Here is an 18534-nt window from a genome sequence, read left to right as displayed (position 1 = left end):
TGTTGTTAACATGTTTGTCAAAATGTTTTCATAAAACATACTAAGGACATCTATTACCAATTGTACCGGAATGCGAAACAACCCTAAAGGGTCAATGAAACGTATATTTCGTCCTCTACTTTCAAATTTGTAGATTATATAGAATGTCCTTAAATTGATAACATGAGACTCCTATCCAAACTGGACACGAAAGCAAGCGGATGCCTGTGATCAACTAATGCTCTACATCGTGTTTGACATCTGCTACAATAAAAAGGCCACTAGTTGCCGTTTGTCGAAATTTTAAATTGATTTTAGGTTGCATATATTATACTTATAATGCATACAAAGAAAGAATAGGTCAGAAAGCTGATGGTTTTGCTGAGACAACCCTAATCTCCCATGCACGCGTGGCGGTGCGGTGGGCTCGCCCGGCGGCTGACATCACTGAAATGAAGACCGCCCGTTGCCCACCTTGCTTGTTACTGTAGTGATTGGTGTGTGAAGTGGTTTTGTTTTGTTTCTTGTGACCTTTCACCACCTCATACACCAACCTGTCTTTTTTACATGGTGGTCGTACGGATTGTCAATATTTTAAACAAACAAACAAACAAACAAACAAACAAACAAACAAATAATGACAATGCTTCAAGTACAATAGAAACGAAACCAAGTGAAGACTGCGTTTCGGTGTTTAATATTCTCTCATTAATCTCCGTAATCACACAGATCCAAGAAAACCCATGCTTTTATCAAGACCGTGAAGGTCAATGTGCGGTGACCTTTTGTGGGTGTGCTTGTCTGGCTTGTTTATCGAAGTTTCCATGGCAACGGTACAATGTTGGTTTTCATCGAGACAACATTTCTGTACGAATAAGATCAAGTTCTATAACAGTTTGCGTCATCAGAGCTAGCCAAAAGCATCACTCTCTCATACAGCCTCTTGCTAGTGAGTCAGGAAGCCTCTAGGCAATCGTGAGATTTTACGTCGAGTCGAAAGTTCATAAAAGTCAACGGCGTAAACAGTTATCAAGAGCTTGACGTTCAGCCTTACAGAGGATCTATGGAGCTTCCACATGACAGGGAAATACCCGGGAACGGGTTGGGATAGGGTCGAAAGGAGATGTCAGGGTGCGTGTTGTTTCACATTTGAATCATCTTTATTTCAATAGCATTATTGTTCAAACCCTGGTTCATCTGAAGACCAGACGAGATACCAATCCTTGGGTGATATCTCGGGTTTGTGTTGATTTCCTTGCGTTTGTTGCGGAAATGCGGAAGTCGGCCGACAGGTTAGGACGAGGCTCAGGTGTTCTACCTGATTGGTTACCACGTCAGGAGGGCTCATTTGCATAGTCAACAGACACCTTTGGCCCGAGCGCAGGTTGGAATATTTATCGCCGCCATTTCTCTAGTGTTTGTGACAGGTTTCTTGGGTGGCACGTTTGTAGATAACAAATCCACGTTCCGAACCAGAGATGAGTTGAGATGTTCCTCGGCTAGCGAGCAGCTGACGGCTGGTAGGACGGGCAGAGACGCCGGGAGCGCCGCCCGTGCGTCAGGTACTCCTGCCCTGCGCCTTCACCTGGCGTATCGAGGTCGACATGGCGAACATTACATTCAGCACGGCGCTCACGGAGGCTCTCAGCACCTCGGTCGCGACGCTGACCCCCGCCACCGCTAACCTGGTGGGGACCAACAGCTCGCCCTCCCCTGTACAGGACCTGAACACCACCGACAGGGCGGCCGTGGACGGGGCGGTGGCGGCAAGGGGTCTCTTCCTGGCCCTCTTCCTCCTTCTCGGCCTGCTGGGGAATAGTCTGCTGGTCGCGACCATCGCCAGTACCGAGAGGCTCCGGAATGTCGTCTTCAACATCTTCCTCATCAACCTGGCGGCGGCGAACTTAGCGGACTGTCTGCTGAACATCCCGTTCGTGCTGGCGTCCACCACGGCTGGGGACGGCCTGCCGCTCAACAGCACCACCACTACCCTCCCCTGCCAGTTCAACTCCTTCTTTGTGCAGTTTATAAACATCGAGCTGGTCCTGCTGATCTGCACTATGTGTCTGGACAGAGTGATGGCCGTGCGGGAACCCCTACAATACAGCGTCCTGGCGTCCCCGCCCCGTGCAGGTGCCGTGCTCGGCTACACCTGGGCACACAGCCTCGCCTTCTCGCTCTGCATCCTGGTCGGCACGCCGGCCTCCGTCTACTACAATGCCCGGTTCCTGTGTTCGCTAGAGCCCCATGACTCGCTGGCGTACGTCGTGGTGGTGTCCATCTTCTGCTTCCTCCTGCCCCTGCTACTCATCATCACGGCCTTTTGCGTGATCCTGAAGTACATCGTGGCTGAGCGGAGCCGCGTCAAGGCGATGAACCAGTTCCAGTACACAGACGCAGTGCTGCCGCACGATCAGGCCTTCTGGGCCGAGGTGGACATAGCGAAGCTGACGGGGATGCTAGTGGTGTCCTTCATCGTCCTCAGAGCGCCCTACATCATGACTGCGCTCATCCACGTGTACACAGCCTCCCAGGCAGACATGGACTACGCCAACCAAGTGGACACCACACTAGTGTGGCTCATGTTCAGCCATGCTGTTTTCTTGCCAATCGTAGCTTTCAGTAAGAAAAAGGAGCTGGGACAAGCCTTTAAAGACATGGTTCTGTGCAGGAAAAGCAATTCTATAATAGATTCTGCCAAAGACAACACACTCACCACACAGGTGGCCTTTGACCAGGAGCTGAGACATTCCAAACCGAAACTGCCGACCAGTCCGACCTTTAACGTGCCCGTGTTGTTCTCTACAAGTGAGGGTCTGCACTATCACGTCTCCAGCCAGGAGAGACTGTCCATCCAGGCAGCCGACTTCAGCTCGCTGGAGTCCGGCATGAAGTCCCCGGACCTGCTGCTGAGCGGCAGTAAGAAGTGCGACGTGGACGAGGGCGGCGGGAACGACAGCGGGACGGAGATGTCCCAAGACGACGAGTCGGACGGAGAGCGGGAGTCGGCAGGACAGGAGCTGGCTATGTCGGGACAGGGGCTGACCATGCCCCGCCTGGAGAAGGGGGGAAGTTTCCCCAAGTTACGGCCGCTGTCGCAGACTGACATCTCCCTGAACCGAGTGGTCCGCACGAGCTCAGCTTCAGCACCATAACCCCAGGTAAGCCCCGCATAGATAACGGACCATACATTCACCACATCACAAACATCAAAGATCCACACAAACAGAGGTCTTTAATTCGTGAAACCATGAATGGTACTAGCTCTTCAAAGTGTTTGCTTTAGATAAGATTCACAATGAATGACGTTTTCTTGTTACCACTGAGAAGAATCTTGAGACAAATAACGTTATCAATTGTGATTGTTTCAGTGCAAGCAACCCAAAATTATCAGCTGAAGGGTTAAGCAAACATTATCCATTGTCCTCAAAATTAAAAGCTGGTTCAGACAAGATAGCCCATAGCCCTGCAGTGTTTATCTGAATGGAAGGAAAACTGTGAGATGACATAAATTTAGATATACATGTATTGCAGAAACTCCCTGCTTATGTGTGGCAGACAGTGTGGCACTCAGTAGGCACAGGTGCAAATCCAACAGGTGGTTCAATATTTGAAAACAGACACCAGTACAATGTTTCAGTTAGTTTGCATTACATTTTTTCACACCTTCACTTTGAAAATTGTCTCTAAAGAAAGCCACATGAACTACCTAGTATATTTGGCATACCAGCAAATATAACTACCTAGCCCTGACTATTGTTAATTGATTGAAGAGGTAGTGAAGGACTATGCAGGATGTGCCTGAAGTCCTACTTGTTACAGATAGTTGTTAGACATGTTTGTGCATTTTCCACATAAAGACCAAAACAGGTACTTTTCCCAGCCCACACTGTTCCCGTCCAGCCTAGCGTGTAATCTGGGGGAGATCTTGTGTCCAAGAAAAGCGACCAAGGACAGTTTTGAACACACCTGATGTTGTGTCAACATTGATTTGGTCCACTGAACCTATCACAGTGCTGGTCCTTTAGGTGAAATCTGTGACATTCTAAGTGAAGAGAAGAGATGCCCACATACATCAGAAACAACATTTTTGATGCCCTCATAGGAAATAGCCAAATCCCTTTCCAATGATATTTTTATTCAGTCCATTTAAACTTTCACAGTGCAACAATGACATTTCCACACGACTCTTGCTCTTAGTTAAGCTGAAACTTGCCTGTGCCCTTCGGTACATGGTCAATGTGATAGAGCTATACTTAGCTTTCAGCTGCTCTAAAATTTACCTGTGACCTTTATGAAACAGATCACTTGTCACGATCACCTGCTTGTTTTAAACATACACATGTACCTGTATTACAAATGAGTGCCATAATTGTTTCCCACTACTTAAGTACCCAAGCCAGACTGAAGAGTGCTATTGTCCCAAGTATAGAAGTGGTAATACTAGTATTATATATAGCATTATGCATGGTAGGATACAGCCCTTGAATGCTGAGGAGAAGTGAATAACAAATTGCCCTTGCCTGTTTGCAATCTGTCAGCTGTTGACTGGGGCAGAAGACAGATTGTGTCTGCTGGGCTTTATGAAGTTGGTCTTCATGGGCATCAGAGAGTACTTATTGGCTTAGAGCTAGAGCTCAATTGTCGTGACACACAGGGCAGAGAAAGTCTTACAGCTAATCCATTGTTTTGCAAAAAATAAATCATGTTAGTATCTGAGAGAACTGATTATTGTTCACAGTTAAACATTTCTATGACAGCTTATTAGTGTAATGACATCACCTCTCAACCCACCTGTAAGGCTGGCTTCCTGTCGGTACCACTCAGGATATGGCTCTCTGGCTCCTGAGGCGTAAGTTGATGAGAAAGCTGAACAAACTTTCACTTTGCAAACTAGACATAACATGGACCAACCCTTGGGCAAAACTGCATGATGGGACATGCTATGTTTTACACACTGGTTTCCCAAAACAAGATATCTGGTTGCTAAAGACAATGTCCCTCAGTTAGGCCACACCGATTTAATTTTATGGATGACATCCTCTGAAGACCCCCAAACTAGTGCGGGCGGGCGAAAAAAAGAAAAATCCGGCCAAAAATAAAAATGCTACTAAACCACAGTAATACAAAGCCGGTATTGTGAATTTGGCGCATTACATAGCGACGTATACGACAGGCCGGCACATGCTGGCTTTTTGCGGAATTTATGAATCGATACTGTATGTATGTTCTTGAGTCGTAGAGCTTCGGTATAGCCTGGGTGCCGTCCTCCAGATCTAGACTAGAGTTACCACCGACTCTGTTGTCACTTACCACCATGGACTACCCGGGCCTAAAGCCAGGCCAGAGCCTCAGAAGACGTGATTTTTTTTTTGTTGAGATCAGGCGAAAATCAATGCGCGCGCGGATGTCATCCATAAAATTAAATCGGTGTGGCCTTAGAGCGTAAGGAGAAGACTCTGCCTATCATAATCAGGTTCACCTAACACAATCCTTCACTCCAGAACTTGGTATGCTTGAATGGAATTAGGTAGCTTTTGAGAAAGTAATAGACCAAACACTTTCAGTTTACTAAGTAAATGGCATTGTCAGTAATATGGACATGTGCTGTAAACCAAGTTAGACGTAAGTACCACATCTCTACCTGCATGGCTCAATCAGGCAGATACTGACCTTGACAGGAGACCTGGTTACCTGTTGCTAAGGTTGACGGATTAGCGAGTTCCAACTGGGCTGAAATATACAATGGTGTTTCACAGATATGCCACACACCACTGCACAGGTATTGAACCTCTGTTACTCACAGACATGCAATCCCCTGCGGGACTAGAAAACTGACCTTTACGTTTTATAGAGGCACATAAAATCCATATACTGATGGTTTGATTGTTGTGAGGAGTGAGGTATTACCTGGTAAGATACAGAGTTACAACTGGCTTATGTGCCAAGGAAAACCCATGTCACCTGGAGTATTACAAGGATTCTAAAATGTTGCTCTAGGTAAGATTAATCTAGAACAGTGACACTGAGAATGGGACCAGCTGCAGTAACCAGTGTTAAGTAGCAGTTCAATGTACAATTGTATGTGTATCTCTGGGGTTAAAACATTTAGAAACTGATTAGGAAAGCAACCACAGAGAGATCTGCTCCAGTAGGTCAACATTGTTTAGGGAGTAAGGCATGACAGGCACACTGGGGTATCGGACCATGGTTGCTTCCTCTCTATGCCAAATGTTAGTCTACCTTGAAGGTGCCTATTGTAGGATTTGGGTGCTCAAATTGGAAACATTCTTGAGAACAAAATTATTTTAGTCATTATCATTTGCAAAAGATGACCAGTACATAGCAACACATTTGTACGGTGTGAAGATTGCTTAAAGCAAGGTGATAAATATTCAAGTAGATACAACTTATCATGTGAAGAAATGACCAAAACATACTTAAAAAATATAGTAAAAATATTTTATCTAAGCTGCACCTGACAGCACATTGTCTCTTTAAGCGCTCCAATCCTTTAAGCCTGACCCACCCCTCCTATTGTTTCCTACCAATGTGTTCTCTATCTGTAGTCCCATGAGACATTTGTACAGTGAATCTCATCAGAAATGACACCACTCCTACATGTACCGGTGCTCAACCACTATTGCAGTGTAAAAATATTAGGGTCACACTGCATTTTAAATCACCTGAATTACTAGCTAATCACTCCATCGTTTAAGCATTTTTTTGTGAGACCTAATGAGTTATGACTACCCAGAAATCCCCTGGGGTCTGGTGATGTCATTGTTTTGTAGAAAAAGCTCATCTATTCTTATAGCTTTGCTCCATCATCAGGTCTATTCAACGCATTTCCTGACCCAGAAAAGCATGTTTGTGGACAACAACCTGTGAAATCTTTGGTGCTCCTAAGAATTCAGATGCTCCCAATTTCTGACCAGACTGCATAGCAGCAGTGGTATCAGTTCTCCTGATGTACAGGCCAGTTTGGTTTGTCAACAATGACATGCAGTTTTGCAGCATGTGTGACAAGCCTGCTGCTTGTAAGGATCATAATCATAGCCGGGTCTTCACAAAATAGGTCTGCATACATTTTCTTCATAAATGATTGTATGTCGTCTGAATGAAAGAATGATGTGTAATAAGGTAGGTAAAGTAGGTCAGGTGTACATGATTGGCCCTAGATACAGGTAGTTCCACAAGTGACATACAGGTGACAAACAGGTAAAATACAGGTGACATACATATGTCCAACCAGGTAGCATACATGTATCAGATGACATACAGGTGGCCCCACAGGTGACATACAGGTGGCCCCACAGGTGACATACAGGTGTTCCATAGGTGACATACAGGTTTTCACAGGTGATATACAGATGTCCTACATGTTCATGTGACAATCTTTTTTTACCATCACCTGTCAGTATGCACTGCTCTCATATATTCAAACCATAAGGTTGAATCATTCCTATCTACCTTTTCCATGTTCCATCTGACCTCTGCATTTGCCATGTTTTGGTCTTAAAATAGCTTCAAATGACAGTATTCAAACCTGTCAGTCAAGCTGCTGGCATAATAGCATGTCATCATGGTTTGCGTCATCATTAATGACCCACTATTGTTACTGTTGGTCTCATCTGCATGGTTAGACCATCAGATGAAGCACTTTTGATGTAGAATGATATCTGTAGTAAACTGATTTGTACACGGCATTACTCCCTGAGAATCAATTCAGTGTAGGGGACATTGGTTTGGATCACATTTTTTTTTTTGTATCTGTGCAACTTATGAAAAAGACATGCCATCAGAATCAGGTAGGGAGAAAATTCCTGCCCCCCTGCCAACATGGCAATCAACAGATCAAACTTCAGGACATGGGTGGAAACATGATCTGTAGCTCCTTTACCAGAAGAAGTTATTTGACTCCCTGCCCCATTTTTGGTTTGGGAATAGAAGCACCTGACAAGAGGAGCATCTTCAGAATCTGATTTTTTCACAGCTTTTGTCCATTCTAGGTGAAGAATACTAAGTTTTAATCTACGAATTCATGTATAGCACTAAAAAGATGAAAGGCATGGCCAGCCATTTTGAATTTATATATGTGGCATATAGGCTAATACCAGTGTAGTATCAGGGATGGTTAGCATTCATGCCAAGTTTGTACGAATTTTATGAAATTTTATTACTAAAGTTTGGAGAAGAAGCTGTAATGACAGTTCCAAATCATTAGTTTTTAGAAAATACACTGTATGTCAGTTTTTCTCATACCAATGTGTATGTCTGACATGATTTTCATACCAATTTGCATGTTGTAAGTAAAATTTGTCTGAATTTTCTGACAAGAGATAAATGTATTTGACAGAATCCATATGAATGTTTCGCATGCCTGAGTGTGCAGAGCATGGCTGTTAGGGACACATCTGTGCCCTGAGCACTGCTCCAGCATGTTCTCCTTTGTTTGATTTCCATTACGGAGGTAATCATGATGGAGAGTGCATTATGGTATGGCTCCCAGTAAAGCCCAGTGGGCAGGACTAACAGTCACAGAGGGATTCACTTTTACCCTTGATTTCAGTATGGACCAGCAGGTCCTGTCAGAATAACTAACAGTAAAACCTTTACCCTAACAAGCATTTTGTGTATTCTATCTTTCATAACTAACTCACTTTAGCAGAAAACATAAATGAAGCAATTTAAATATTAACCAGAGCTGTAGCAAGTAACGTTAGTAGGGTGCATATCAGATTCTCTACTTTTATTGCAGTACCAATGAAAACCTGTAATGTAGCATAATCAACCTGAGTTCTGTACATACATGTAGAAGTGGTAAATATGACAAGATTGGTGGACTACAATGTTAAAAACAACTGGTCGTTGACAAACACTTTGAGTAAAGCACGTGCCACACTGCCTACAGGGTGTGGTGATCAACACTGCCTGCTGTTCAACCAATCAAAGCAACAACATTCTAGACAGCAGAAATGTGTAACGCAGGCAACCAACCTTTCAATGTGACAGAATAGAGTATTCCTAATCAACTCAACTCTGTCCTCAGGGCAGCTACAGTGATTATGCCTACAGCAGGTCTATTCTACAAAAAGATTTCATTCACCAAAATTTGTTCTTCTTATGGTTGTCACATATAAATCAAAATCCTTTATGTTAATTATATTCATAATCTGAAGTGCTTTTTAGATACTCAGGATGTGAGTGACCTAGATTGGGGTTATTTCTAAGGTGCATCTATTAAACACAAATTGTCAGAAATAAGACGGTGCTATCTTCCACCATAGTGACTGCGTGACACACAAAAAAGACGATGCAAATCCTCTGGTCCCACCCAATTTCACAAACCTGTCTCAGAGACCTGAATCCTTTGTGTGCACAGTCTGCTTTATAATAGTCAACCTGCCACATGGAATTTTCTCCATATTTTCAGCTACATTGCTTCTGCATTAGTGACTGCCTTTGTATTCTCTCAGTCTAGTTGCATCTTTACAAACCTTTGCGTGACACAGGCAATATACGAGGAGCATTTTCTGTACCTTTTATGGCATAACGAGATCAATGTAGCAAAATTATTTCCACTATCTGAGTATTTCCTGTTGTTGGTTTCAGACATGGTGTCTCTCTTCAAGGCTATTGCAGGTTTTACATGCCAATCCTTTTTGTCTTTCTGTCACACCATGAGTGGGCTGGTTGTCTAGTCATAAAGGGAAAATGTCATCTCAAGCTACATATTTACCAGTTCATTCTTGTGTTTCATGGCCAAATCCTATAGCTAGTAAAAGTATTCAGTAGAGAGCAGTAGTCCCACCCCCACTCATAAGGCTGACAGTTACACAGAATTGTAAAGATTCGAAAGAATGTAAAGATTCGAATGATCTTGCACATGATACTTGAAGTGTCATGTGGAAGATCATTTGTTTTTGGCTTACTTAGAATTTCTTTGGCTTACAAATTGATTACAGTTGGCTCATCAGTTGCTGAATGTCTGAAGGACCTGTAATCTAAGTCCTCAGGCATCCCCTAACACAGCTCAGGAAGCAGGTGGTTTTGCTTCTGTGTGAAATGCTTCCTGTCTTTGATATGTTCAACCTTTCATGTTCGCATTTGTAACCCTGCTCTCTTGATACTAAAAGGTAAAAGACAACTCATGCCTACCCTTTCATGCCATGGATTTGGTATATTAGCACTGGAGGGCTAAAATGTAACAATGTTCCAGGATCTAAGGGTTGATATATTGAACTTTGAGTTTCAATGGTTACTCTAGACCACAAAAGAGCAAGGTTTGTTAATTCAGCTTTTATATGCCGCCGTTGACATTTCTTCCTTGCGTCACTGTGAGTATATTATGTTAAATCAGAAGCAACAGGCTGTTGGAATATAGAGTTGGAATATTTTTTGAGTGGTAAAGTCATTACCACTGCCTAGACACACCACCAACTCAGTAACATTACAATAGAAATGAAATAGATGTCAAGCAATTGTAACACCTACAAAATCACTTTCTTTCTTTTTGAAGGGACTTTGACTGCGAACAAACTTTAAACTAATTCCAGTATTACATTATCACTTCAAAAACCTCAATACGGCTTCCACCAGCTTTGATGAAGGTATTAACCATCAAACATGTATCAGGAGTAATTTGGAGCTTTAAAAGCCTGCAATATTAAGAGTGATATCCCCATGCAATCTTACTGTGACCACACATGACTGGGGTGTCTGGTTCAATGTGCAGAGGAAATATGAATTGCCACAGTAAGTGCTGTGCCAGCCCATCCCAAAGCCCTGTCAGTATGGGTTGGAGTATGGAGATGAAAGAAACGTGACTTCTAAAGGCACAGGCTGAGGGGATAAAACGCAGGCTTTGAAATGCAGATGGAATCTGGCACTCGCCTGAAGCTGGTCTGATCAAATTACTCTCCAACTACAGGAACTGACATCAAAAAGCTAAACATGTAATACTGCGTGACAAGCCTTTTTGCTTCAAACACGTGTCAGATACGTACATTGTAGGCAAGGCAACGTTGACGTATGCTAGGCTAGATTAGCTTGTGTATCATATAGGTCTCACTCCTGTAGACTATAAGTCAATTATGTATTTATATTATTATCTAAGAACAACTAATTTCATAAAAATGTACATGACTAAACCGCACTCCTGGCGGCCACTGCCCGAAGGTTGCCGTCCCCTCGTTAACCTCCGGCCGACAGCTTGTGTAACACAGTCTTCTCTTCATTTATCTATCCTCTCATATCCAGGAGTGATATATTCTATTTTATATATAAGTACATGTATTGAAAAGAGAGAGTCACTGTTTGTTTTTCAAATATTATAAACAAACTATTGAAATGCAATTATTAATAGACATGTATTCTCACATTTGCATCTAACAGCAGAGCATTGAATGTGAAACTTGAAACAGGTTTTAATGAATGCTGGTAGTTCAGCACCAGGGACAGGACCAACTGTCAGAAGGGAAGCATTGTAAGGGTGGCAGAGTGGTTAGGTGTAAGGATGATGTAACTTGTTTCTGACACTTGCTCAGTTGAGCTGCTGGTAGTTCAGCACTAAGGACAGGACCATCCTCCAGAAATGATGTGTACTGTTGTTAGAGTGCAACTATCCATTGTACTTGTACTTACAATAATGTTATATCACCCTGTTGGTAATTTTATATTCTTTTGAAAACATTGGCATTTCCTTGCCTCAACTATATGTACACAGCATAGTAACAGACTTTCAGGGGATGAATTGAGGATGAAAAGGCACAATTGTTGCAGCAGGAAAATGTCTAATTTCATTGTGTACAACAATATTTTTGTTTAACAAAGTTTACTTTTACAACAACGATGTAAGTCACAAAACTTCAAAAAACACAAAACAAAAATACCATTGTTTACAACATACAAGATCTCTTGTGTGACTAATATATATATATCTCGTGTGTCTGCATATGGAGGACCATATAGACAGCTTCTACAGCCCCCCCCCCTCGAGGAGCATGTGGAGCTGAGTGAGTGACTATATGATATTTGTTCTGTGATTTGAGTAGAACTGATGTTTCATGGTTTGATCTGTGCATTCTGCAGGTTTGGAAGGACGACAGAGTGCTCAGCACAGACAGGACATCTACATGTACTCCTCTCTGCTGGGACACACTGTACACCTCTGCTGGGAAGGCAAGGCTGCAGCCTACTGCAGCATAACATGCAAATCTGCACAGAGCACTAAGGCATATCATGCATGTATATAATAGTATGGTACCTCAGAAGTGACCTACTGGAGTAGGAAAAGATGTTGTAAAATGTCATGTTTAGTGCCTAGAAATCAACTGAGACAATCTGATGCTAAACTTATAGATGAGTTAGATAAAGGATAGTGAACACAAGTTAGATGTCTTGATGATATCACAATACACATTTTCAGACTTTTGTAAAAAAGCAAAACCTTGTTAAAGGAGGCTTTGGTCCCATGAAAGAAAAATGTTGGCTGTCTTTTTCTCTGATGTCCTGATTTCCTCTCCCTTTCAACATTAAAGCAAAACCACAAATACTATTGACAGAACAGGAGATGACTCCTTATATGGTTTATACAGAAAGAAGAAAGGAACTAAAATAGTAAACTGCACAGGAAATAGTCTACAGGGAAGGAACTATCCATTGGGTGGGAAGGCTGTTTGTAAATATCAAAGTACCTCATGGTTTCTGCATCAAAATGTTTTACATGGTAAAAATACAGGATAGGCAGCAAATTTCAGGAAGTATTGCCATCATTATGGCAAGGATTTTTCCTAGCACTATGGTTACAAATGATAAGAATTTTGTCAATCCTGATTAGAATTCGTCATCCTTACGAAATCAATCGTAATTAGGAATGGATCAGTCCTCAAACACATTTGGTACGGATAAGACTCTAGCCAGGGCCGAGTGATTCAATGGCAGAGAATAATGAAGTGACCTTGGCATTTTGGATGAAGCATTTAAACATCAGGAAATGTCAGAGTAATCTTTTAGCATTCCCACATGAAATCATTGCCACCAGCATCTGTCCTGAACCATCATGAGGACATTATGTATGAAATGTCAGAGTTTACTCCATACCACAGAGTATGCAACAAAGTACACAACCACATGTTCAAACATTATTTTTTTGCCATTTGTCTCCATTGCAAAGAGGTTTAGAACCATTGTTTTCAACTTATTTTAATGTATAAGACAAAACCATGCTGCTACAGTCTATAAAAACCTTCCCAATATACAGTCAATACATGGCAAAGTGCTGTTATTTACTTATTGATTCAGTTGATCATTTATGGAATGATAGTATGTACAAAGCTGCTGCATGTGAATATTCAGTTTGGATGTCCCTGCATGGAAGCAGGATATTGAACTAGTGTACTGATTTGGGTTCACTGTTGCAGTATTTAAAACACCTTCTGCCAAATGTACATGGGACTGTAACTTACATGTACACTGACACAGGGCCTTGGCTGATGGTGTTGTATACTGATAAAAGAAGTACCTGTAGTAACACAGGTATAATGGGGGATGTGCAGTAACCCAAGTGACTTTTATATTTGTCTCAGTACAATGGGCAAGTGCATGTGAAAGTGTTCTTCAGAGTGTAAAATACATATTCACATTGATCAGGTCAAGTTGTCTGATAGCTCTATGCTGGTCAGGTCATCTCAAGTATCCTCAGCATGGAGAGACATAATGAACTTGTATCAATGTGTTGTTTAAGTGAAGACATGATGACCTTAATCTGTCTTATGTAAAGACATGGCTGTGCATTAAGTGTTAAGCTGAAAGCTGTGTGATCCCCTGCATGATGTATATATTGTGTGAACCATTTCTCAGCCATCCCTTTAAAACCTCTTTTACCATATCACGTATCAAGAAAGTTCATACACTTTGTGTGACTCGGACATTCCATACTGATGTGCACTATGTATGTATTTTGTATTGGTGTTTGACAAATCTGTACTTGTTTTGAAGTCACAGAGGATCTGTCATATTGCAAAATTGTGATTTGTACAAAAGCATGGTGAAATTGTCAAATATCAAAAAGTAACATATAACCAAAATTACAAAAGAATTTTCTGTGTTAAAGTAAGCAACTGGTAATTGTATGCTAGTGTTGTCAAATGTTTACAAGAAAACTGACATTGTTCACTTTTGAGCCAAATGAGAAACAACATGAACCTCTTGTCCAGAGTGAAGAGCCCAAATAAAGCATCATGCACGCCGTCATCAGTAGTCCTTGAGTGCCAAAGACAAAATCAGCTGATAAGAAAGCCCATTACATGAATTATTACCAAAGTTGGATAGACTGCTTTGCTGTAATTACATTTGAGGACCTCTCAGAAGTAGCTATTGAATATGCAGAAATTGAATTACATTCTAGTCCTGTATAACTGTGCCATTTGGGTAGCATTAGTATTTAAGAATATTCAGTCATTGAGTCAGTCATTGAAGCGTTATACTGTGGTATCTACAGGACAACACCCAATCTTATCTCAGCACTGGAAGTGACTCTTGCTTTGTACAGTACTCAAGGCTTTGTGGAACCGGCAACAAAAAATGATTTTGCACCATGCCAGAATCATGGCTATTAGTATTACAAAACATGGTACAGCAACAGTCAGGCCATATCATGTGTATGTTATCACACACATTTACAAACTGGTTTACGACAGTCACAGTTCTGTGTACTCAGTATGTGTTCCTGTTTCATTTCAACACAACGAGAGCTGAGCTATAAAAGCACAATGTTTATCAGATAGCTTAAGGTGCAATGCAACTGTGCCACAGTTTATTACTTTGTTTTATGTAAAGAAATATGGTTAAGCTTACTTTATAGGTATGTTAATTATGGAGAAATTTGTTGTGTAGTGGAAAGTATTCACTTTGGGTGCAATGTTTGTGTTCAGGTAGTTCTAAGTAAGAATTGTTGTTGTTGTGTTTCTATGCTGATACATGTATTGTCAATGTCTTGTATATCAATAAATGTCTCCAACTGTACTTGAGGCTTTGTTTTTCTTGTATTTTATGGCACAAAGCCTTCCCTTGTCAGATCATACAAATGTGCCAGGATTACCCTTCTCTTTGTTGATTTATGCTGTAGCCAGACAAGTTTGATGAATGAAACACCTCATGGCAGGGAGGAGGTTGATGAGTAATCTAGTAGATGTTGAAGATGCCAGCTACAGGTTCTGGCAGTACAACCTTACAGTGATCTAGACACCAGTACAGGTTTGACTGTAGTTTGATACTGAAGCAATAAAACTTAGCAATCAATACACAAAGTAGAGCACATATGAGTTTGATTAAACACTGTATATTGCTTTCTGTGCTATCCAACATAACACACAAATCCCAGCCATGAAGTTCATACGAAGTTTCAGCATGTGGCAATAAAAGAGCTCAGATAGATCTTACATTAGGTTCATGATAATGGATGCAGCAAAATAATATCAACCTGGCTGCATCATTCAATAATACATGTACAGAAGCACACATTTGAAGTCCAGTTTGATACACACGCAACACAGAAGTGGCAGAGAGTAGTCCTTCTCTAGAGTAATCCAGGGTTCATATAAACTTACATTTTGTTTACACATAGTAATATTCTGGTAATATTCCTCCTAGATTGTTAATGTTTGCAAAAGTGTATGTCTAATGTTAGTCACAAGTGATGATTGTTTATGTGCTGTCCCTTTAAACTTTATGAACTACTTGTTTGGAGGTGAGATGACTGTTTTTCATCTACCTGCTGACACTGCTCCTTGTGACCATCTAGCTTGCCTTGTCAAAATACTTCTTCGATCCCTTTGGATCTGGCTTGATCTGTGAGGGAGAATGAGAAAATTAGTGCTTTGCAAGAATTCATTTTGATGCATGCAAATCATCATTATACCATTATACAGGTCCACAAAAATATGAAGTAAGGACAAAAATGACTATTTGTTACTGATTCAGGGCACACATGATGCGTGTATGTGAATGGTAGTGTTACATGTAGTTCTTACCGTGTCGGCGCCCGGCTGCCAGCCTGCAGGACACACCTCCCCGTGCTTCTCCACAAACTGGAAGGCCTGGATCAGCCGGATGGTTTCCTCCACCGAGCGCCCGACGGGGAGGTCGTTCACACTCATGTGTTTGATGATCCCCCGGGGATCAATAATGAACAGGCCTCTGTGGAGAGGAGGGAATCTTCTTCAGGATACAATATAAACTTGGCACATACATGCTGAAGCAGATTGAATGAAAATATGAATATTGTTATTAATAGTTATATTCCTTGTCTAAATTAGACTCTAATGTAATCACACATGCTCTCATGGTGCTGGATGTAATCATGTTGTACAAAGAGACAAATACATCTTTAAACAGGGTTTAATCTTAAACTTAATTTCAAATTCCATATCATTTTATACCAAGCTGGGCATCTTACCTGAGAGCAATCCCAGCGTCCTCCAGCAGCACTCCGTAGTCTCGTGCGATCTTCTTGTTGAAGTCTGACAGCAGTGCTATCTTCAGCTCCCCCAGGCCACCTTGCTGGGAAATGGAAAATGATTAAATGCTAATAAACAACACACAATACATGCTTCTTATCAGCATGGAGGTATATTTTTTTATACCTCCATGTTATCAGGAACATGTACATTAGGTGAGTGATAACAGCTGGGATTCAAACTCCTTAAGTCTAAATTCAGAGGTACATGTACATTAGTAAGGTCAGTAATTACAGGACCTATGCTATGTGTAATGAGGAGTCCAGTGTACCTTCCTGGGTGTGTTGATCCATGCCAGATGACTGAAGTGAGAGTCAGTAGACACGCCCACCACCTCTGCCTTCAGCTTCTGGAACTCCTCAGCCTTCTCACTGAACGCAATGATCTCAGTCGGACACACAAAGGTGCTGGCATTGAGCAAACAGAATTATCAAACTTTCAGTAGTAAAACCTTATTACAATCTAATTCAGCTATGGGATCAGATATTCCCACTAGCACTATAGATTATAACATTATATTATAAACCTCTACAAGAACCATGATAACATTACACAAGATACCTAAAAACCTGGAAACATTTGCCATATTTTTGACAACAAAAGGAGAGAGCATGTGTTAAGAACAACAACAACAGCACAGGATAGACAATATACAAGGAGGAGAACTTGAGAACTAAAAAATCACCCCTGGAAAATCCAGAAATTGCCGTTAATCACCACAAAAAGAAAAACATCTAAAGTTGTACTTAATCCACTTGTGACTTACAAATCCAGTGGATAGAATAAGATGACCACATATTTCCCTTTGAAGTCATGGAGACTGATATCTTGAAACCCATCCCCAACTACAGCAGTCCCTTTGAAGTCTGGGGCCCTGCAGGTCACAGCAGCCGCTACAGGCACAGGTGGCACTGGACACGTACACACACAGAACATGACTCATCAGCACTTAGCACGGCACATCAAACACAGAACACACATATCTGTACTATTCTGGTTGATTCCATCCAGCCACTCCTACCAGGTGAACAAGATCACTTCTTTCTACAGAAACTTACAAGTCCAGGGGGTAGAAGAGCAGCACCAGGTATCTATCCTTGAAGTCCACCAGGCTGATATCCTTGAAGTCCCCATTTACTACTGCCGTGCCTGTAAAGTCTGGTGCAGGCTGGGTAACTGCTGGGGCCTGTAAGGGGGAGGCTGCACACCAGGGAATGGGGATAGGAGGCCATGCAGGAGAAACGCAGGGTTTAGGAGGAGCAATGGCGTAAAAAAAAAGTTTTTTAAAGTTTCATTATATAACAGTCATATTTATTGCTTGTCGCCAAACTGTGATAATAGGGATAAAACAGGTTACTGAAGTGCGTAACCTGTGCAGCCTGGCTTATTGGTTGGTACCAGCAGGATTTAAGCTTCACCACGCCCACAGAGTAGTGATGCAGCTACCATCTGCTTGAAGCTCTAACGTGCAGTATGCAACTTGGGGAACTCAGCTCTGGTCTGTCCTGAGCCTTGACCTCAAGATGTATTTATATTCACCAAGATGCACAACTATGCTGTTCAATCATCATATTCCATATAAGTTCTACGCTTATGAAAAGGTACAATTTTGTGAATATATAAAATTTAGACGATCACCTGAGCTGAAGGCGTGTTGATGTGACCCCTGCACCGCACAGGTCAGCCGACTCACAGCCCCGACCTGCACAAATACAACCGTGTCAGTTTACAAATTCGGTATCATGTCAATACATATAGACCATACTTCGTGCTGGATACAATTTTAGACCTGATGTGTCTCAATGAAACAGAGAAATCGTTTGACTTTCTCACCCCTCGCCGAAATCCTAACCGCAGGAGAGACGCCATGATGGAGATGTCTGGATCAACGTGGAACAATGCACTATGTTTGGGGGGAGTTGGGATGTTTATTTCAATTTTGAAAAGGTTATTACGGAGTATAAAACATTAACACAACAACAACCGTTACTACAATAACATTATATCGTATAGGCAAAGATGTCGAAAGGTACAT

The 18534-nt window shown here is 41.9% G+C and overlaps 2 protein-coding genes across 3 annotated transcripts; one reads left to right on the top strand and one right to left on the bottom strand.

Annotated features, from left to right (window-relative positions):
- The first annotated feature begins 679 nt into the window (after window positions 1-679).
- LOC109478550 (adenosine receptor A2b-like) lies at window positions 680-12167 on the top strand. Its single transcript, XM_019780165.1, has 2 exons — window positions 680-3140; window positions 12072-12167. Exon 1 carries the CDS (start codon window positions 1584-1586, stop codon window positions 3132-3134), a length of 1551 nt encoding a protein of 516 aa, XP_019635724.1. The 5' UTR covers window positions 680-1583; the 3' UTR covers window positions 3135-3140; window positions 12072-12167.
- LOC109478551 (peroxiredoxin-like) lies at window positions 12087-18390 on the bottom strand. Of its 2 annotated transcripts, none has more exons than XM_019780167.1 (7): window positions 18333-18390; window positions 18138-18201; window positions 17558-17699; window positions 16771-16906; window positions 16439-16542; window positions 16014-16179; window positions 12087-15831 (listed from the first exon to the last, which is right to left on the bottom strand). In XM_019780167.1, exons 1-7 carry the CDS (start codon window positions 18366-18368, stop codon window positions 15781-15783), a joined length of 699 nt encoding a protein of 232 aa, XP_019635726.1. In that variant the 5' UTR covers window positions 18369-18390; the 3' UTR covers window positions 12087-15780. The 2 variants fall into 2 exon arrangements, with proteins under 2 accessions (XP_019635726.1, XP_019635725.1); XM_019780166.1 differs by lacking the exon at window positions 17558-17699 and adding an exon at window positions 17266-17410 and having other exon boundaries at window positions 15433-15831.
- Window positions 18391-18534: the final 144 nt, after the last annotated feature.

The sequence above is a fragment of the Branchiostoma belcheri genome, unplaced genomic scaffold (genome assembly GCF_001625305.1).
Source record: "Branchiostoma belcheri isolate BF01 breed outbred unplaced genomic scaffold, Haploidv18h27 scaffold44, whole genome shotgun sequence".
Lineage (NCBI taxonomy): Eukaryota > Metazoa > Chordata > Leptocardii > Amphioxiformes > Branchiostomatidae > Branchiostoma > Branchiostoma belcheri.
Note: the sequence above shows the minus strand (reverse complement) of the source record. Positions and strands in the feature narration are given on the sequence as shown.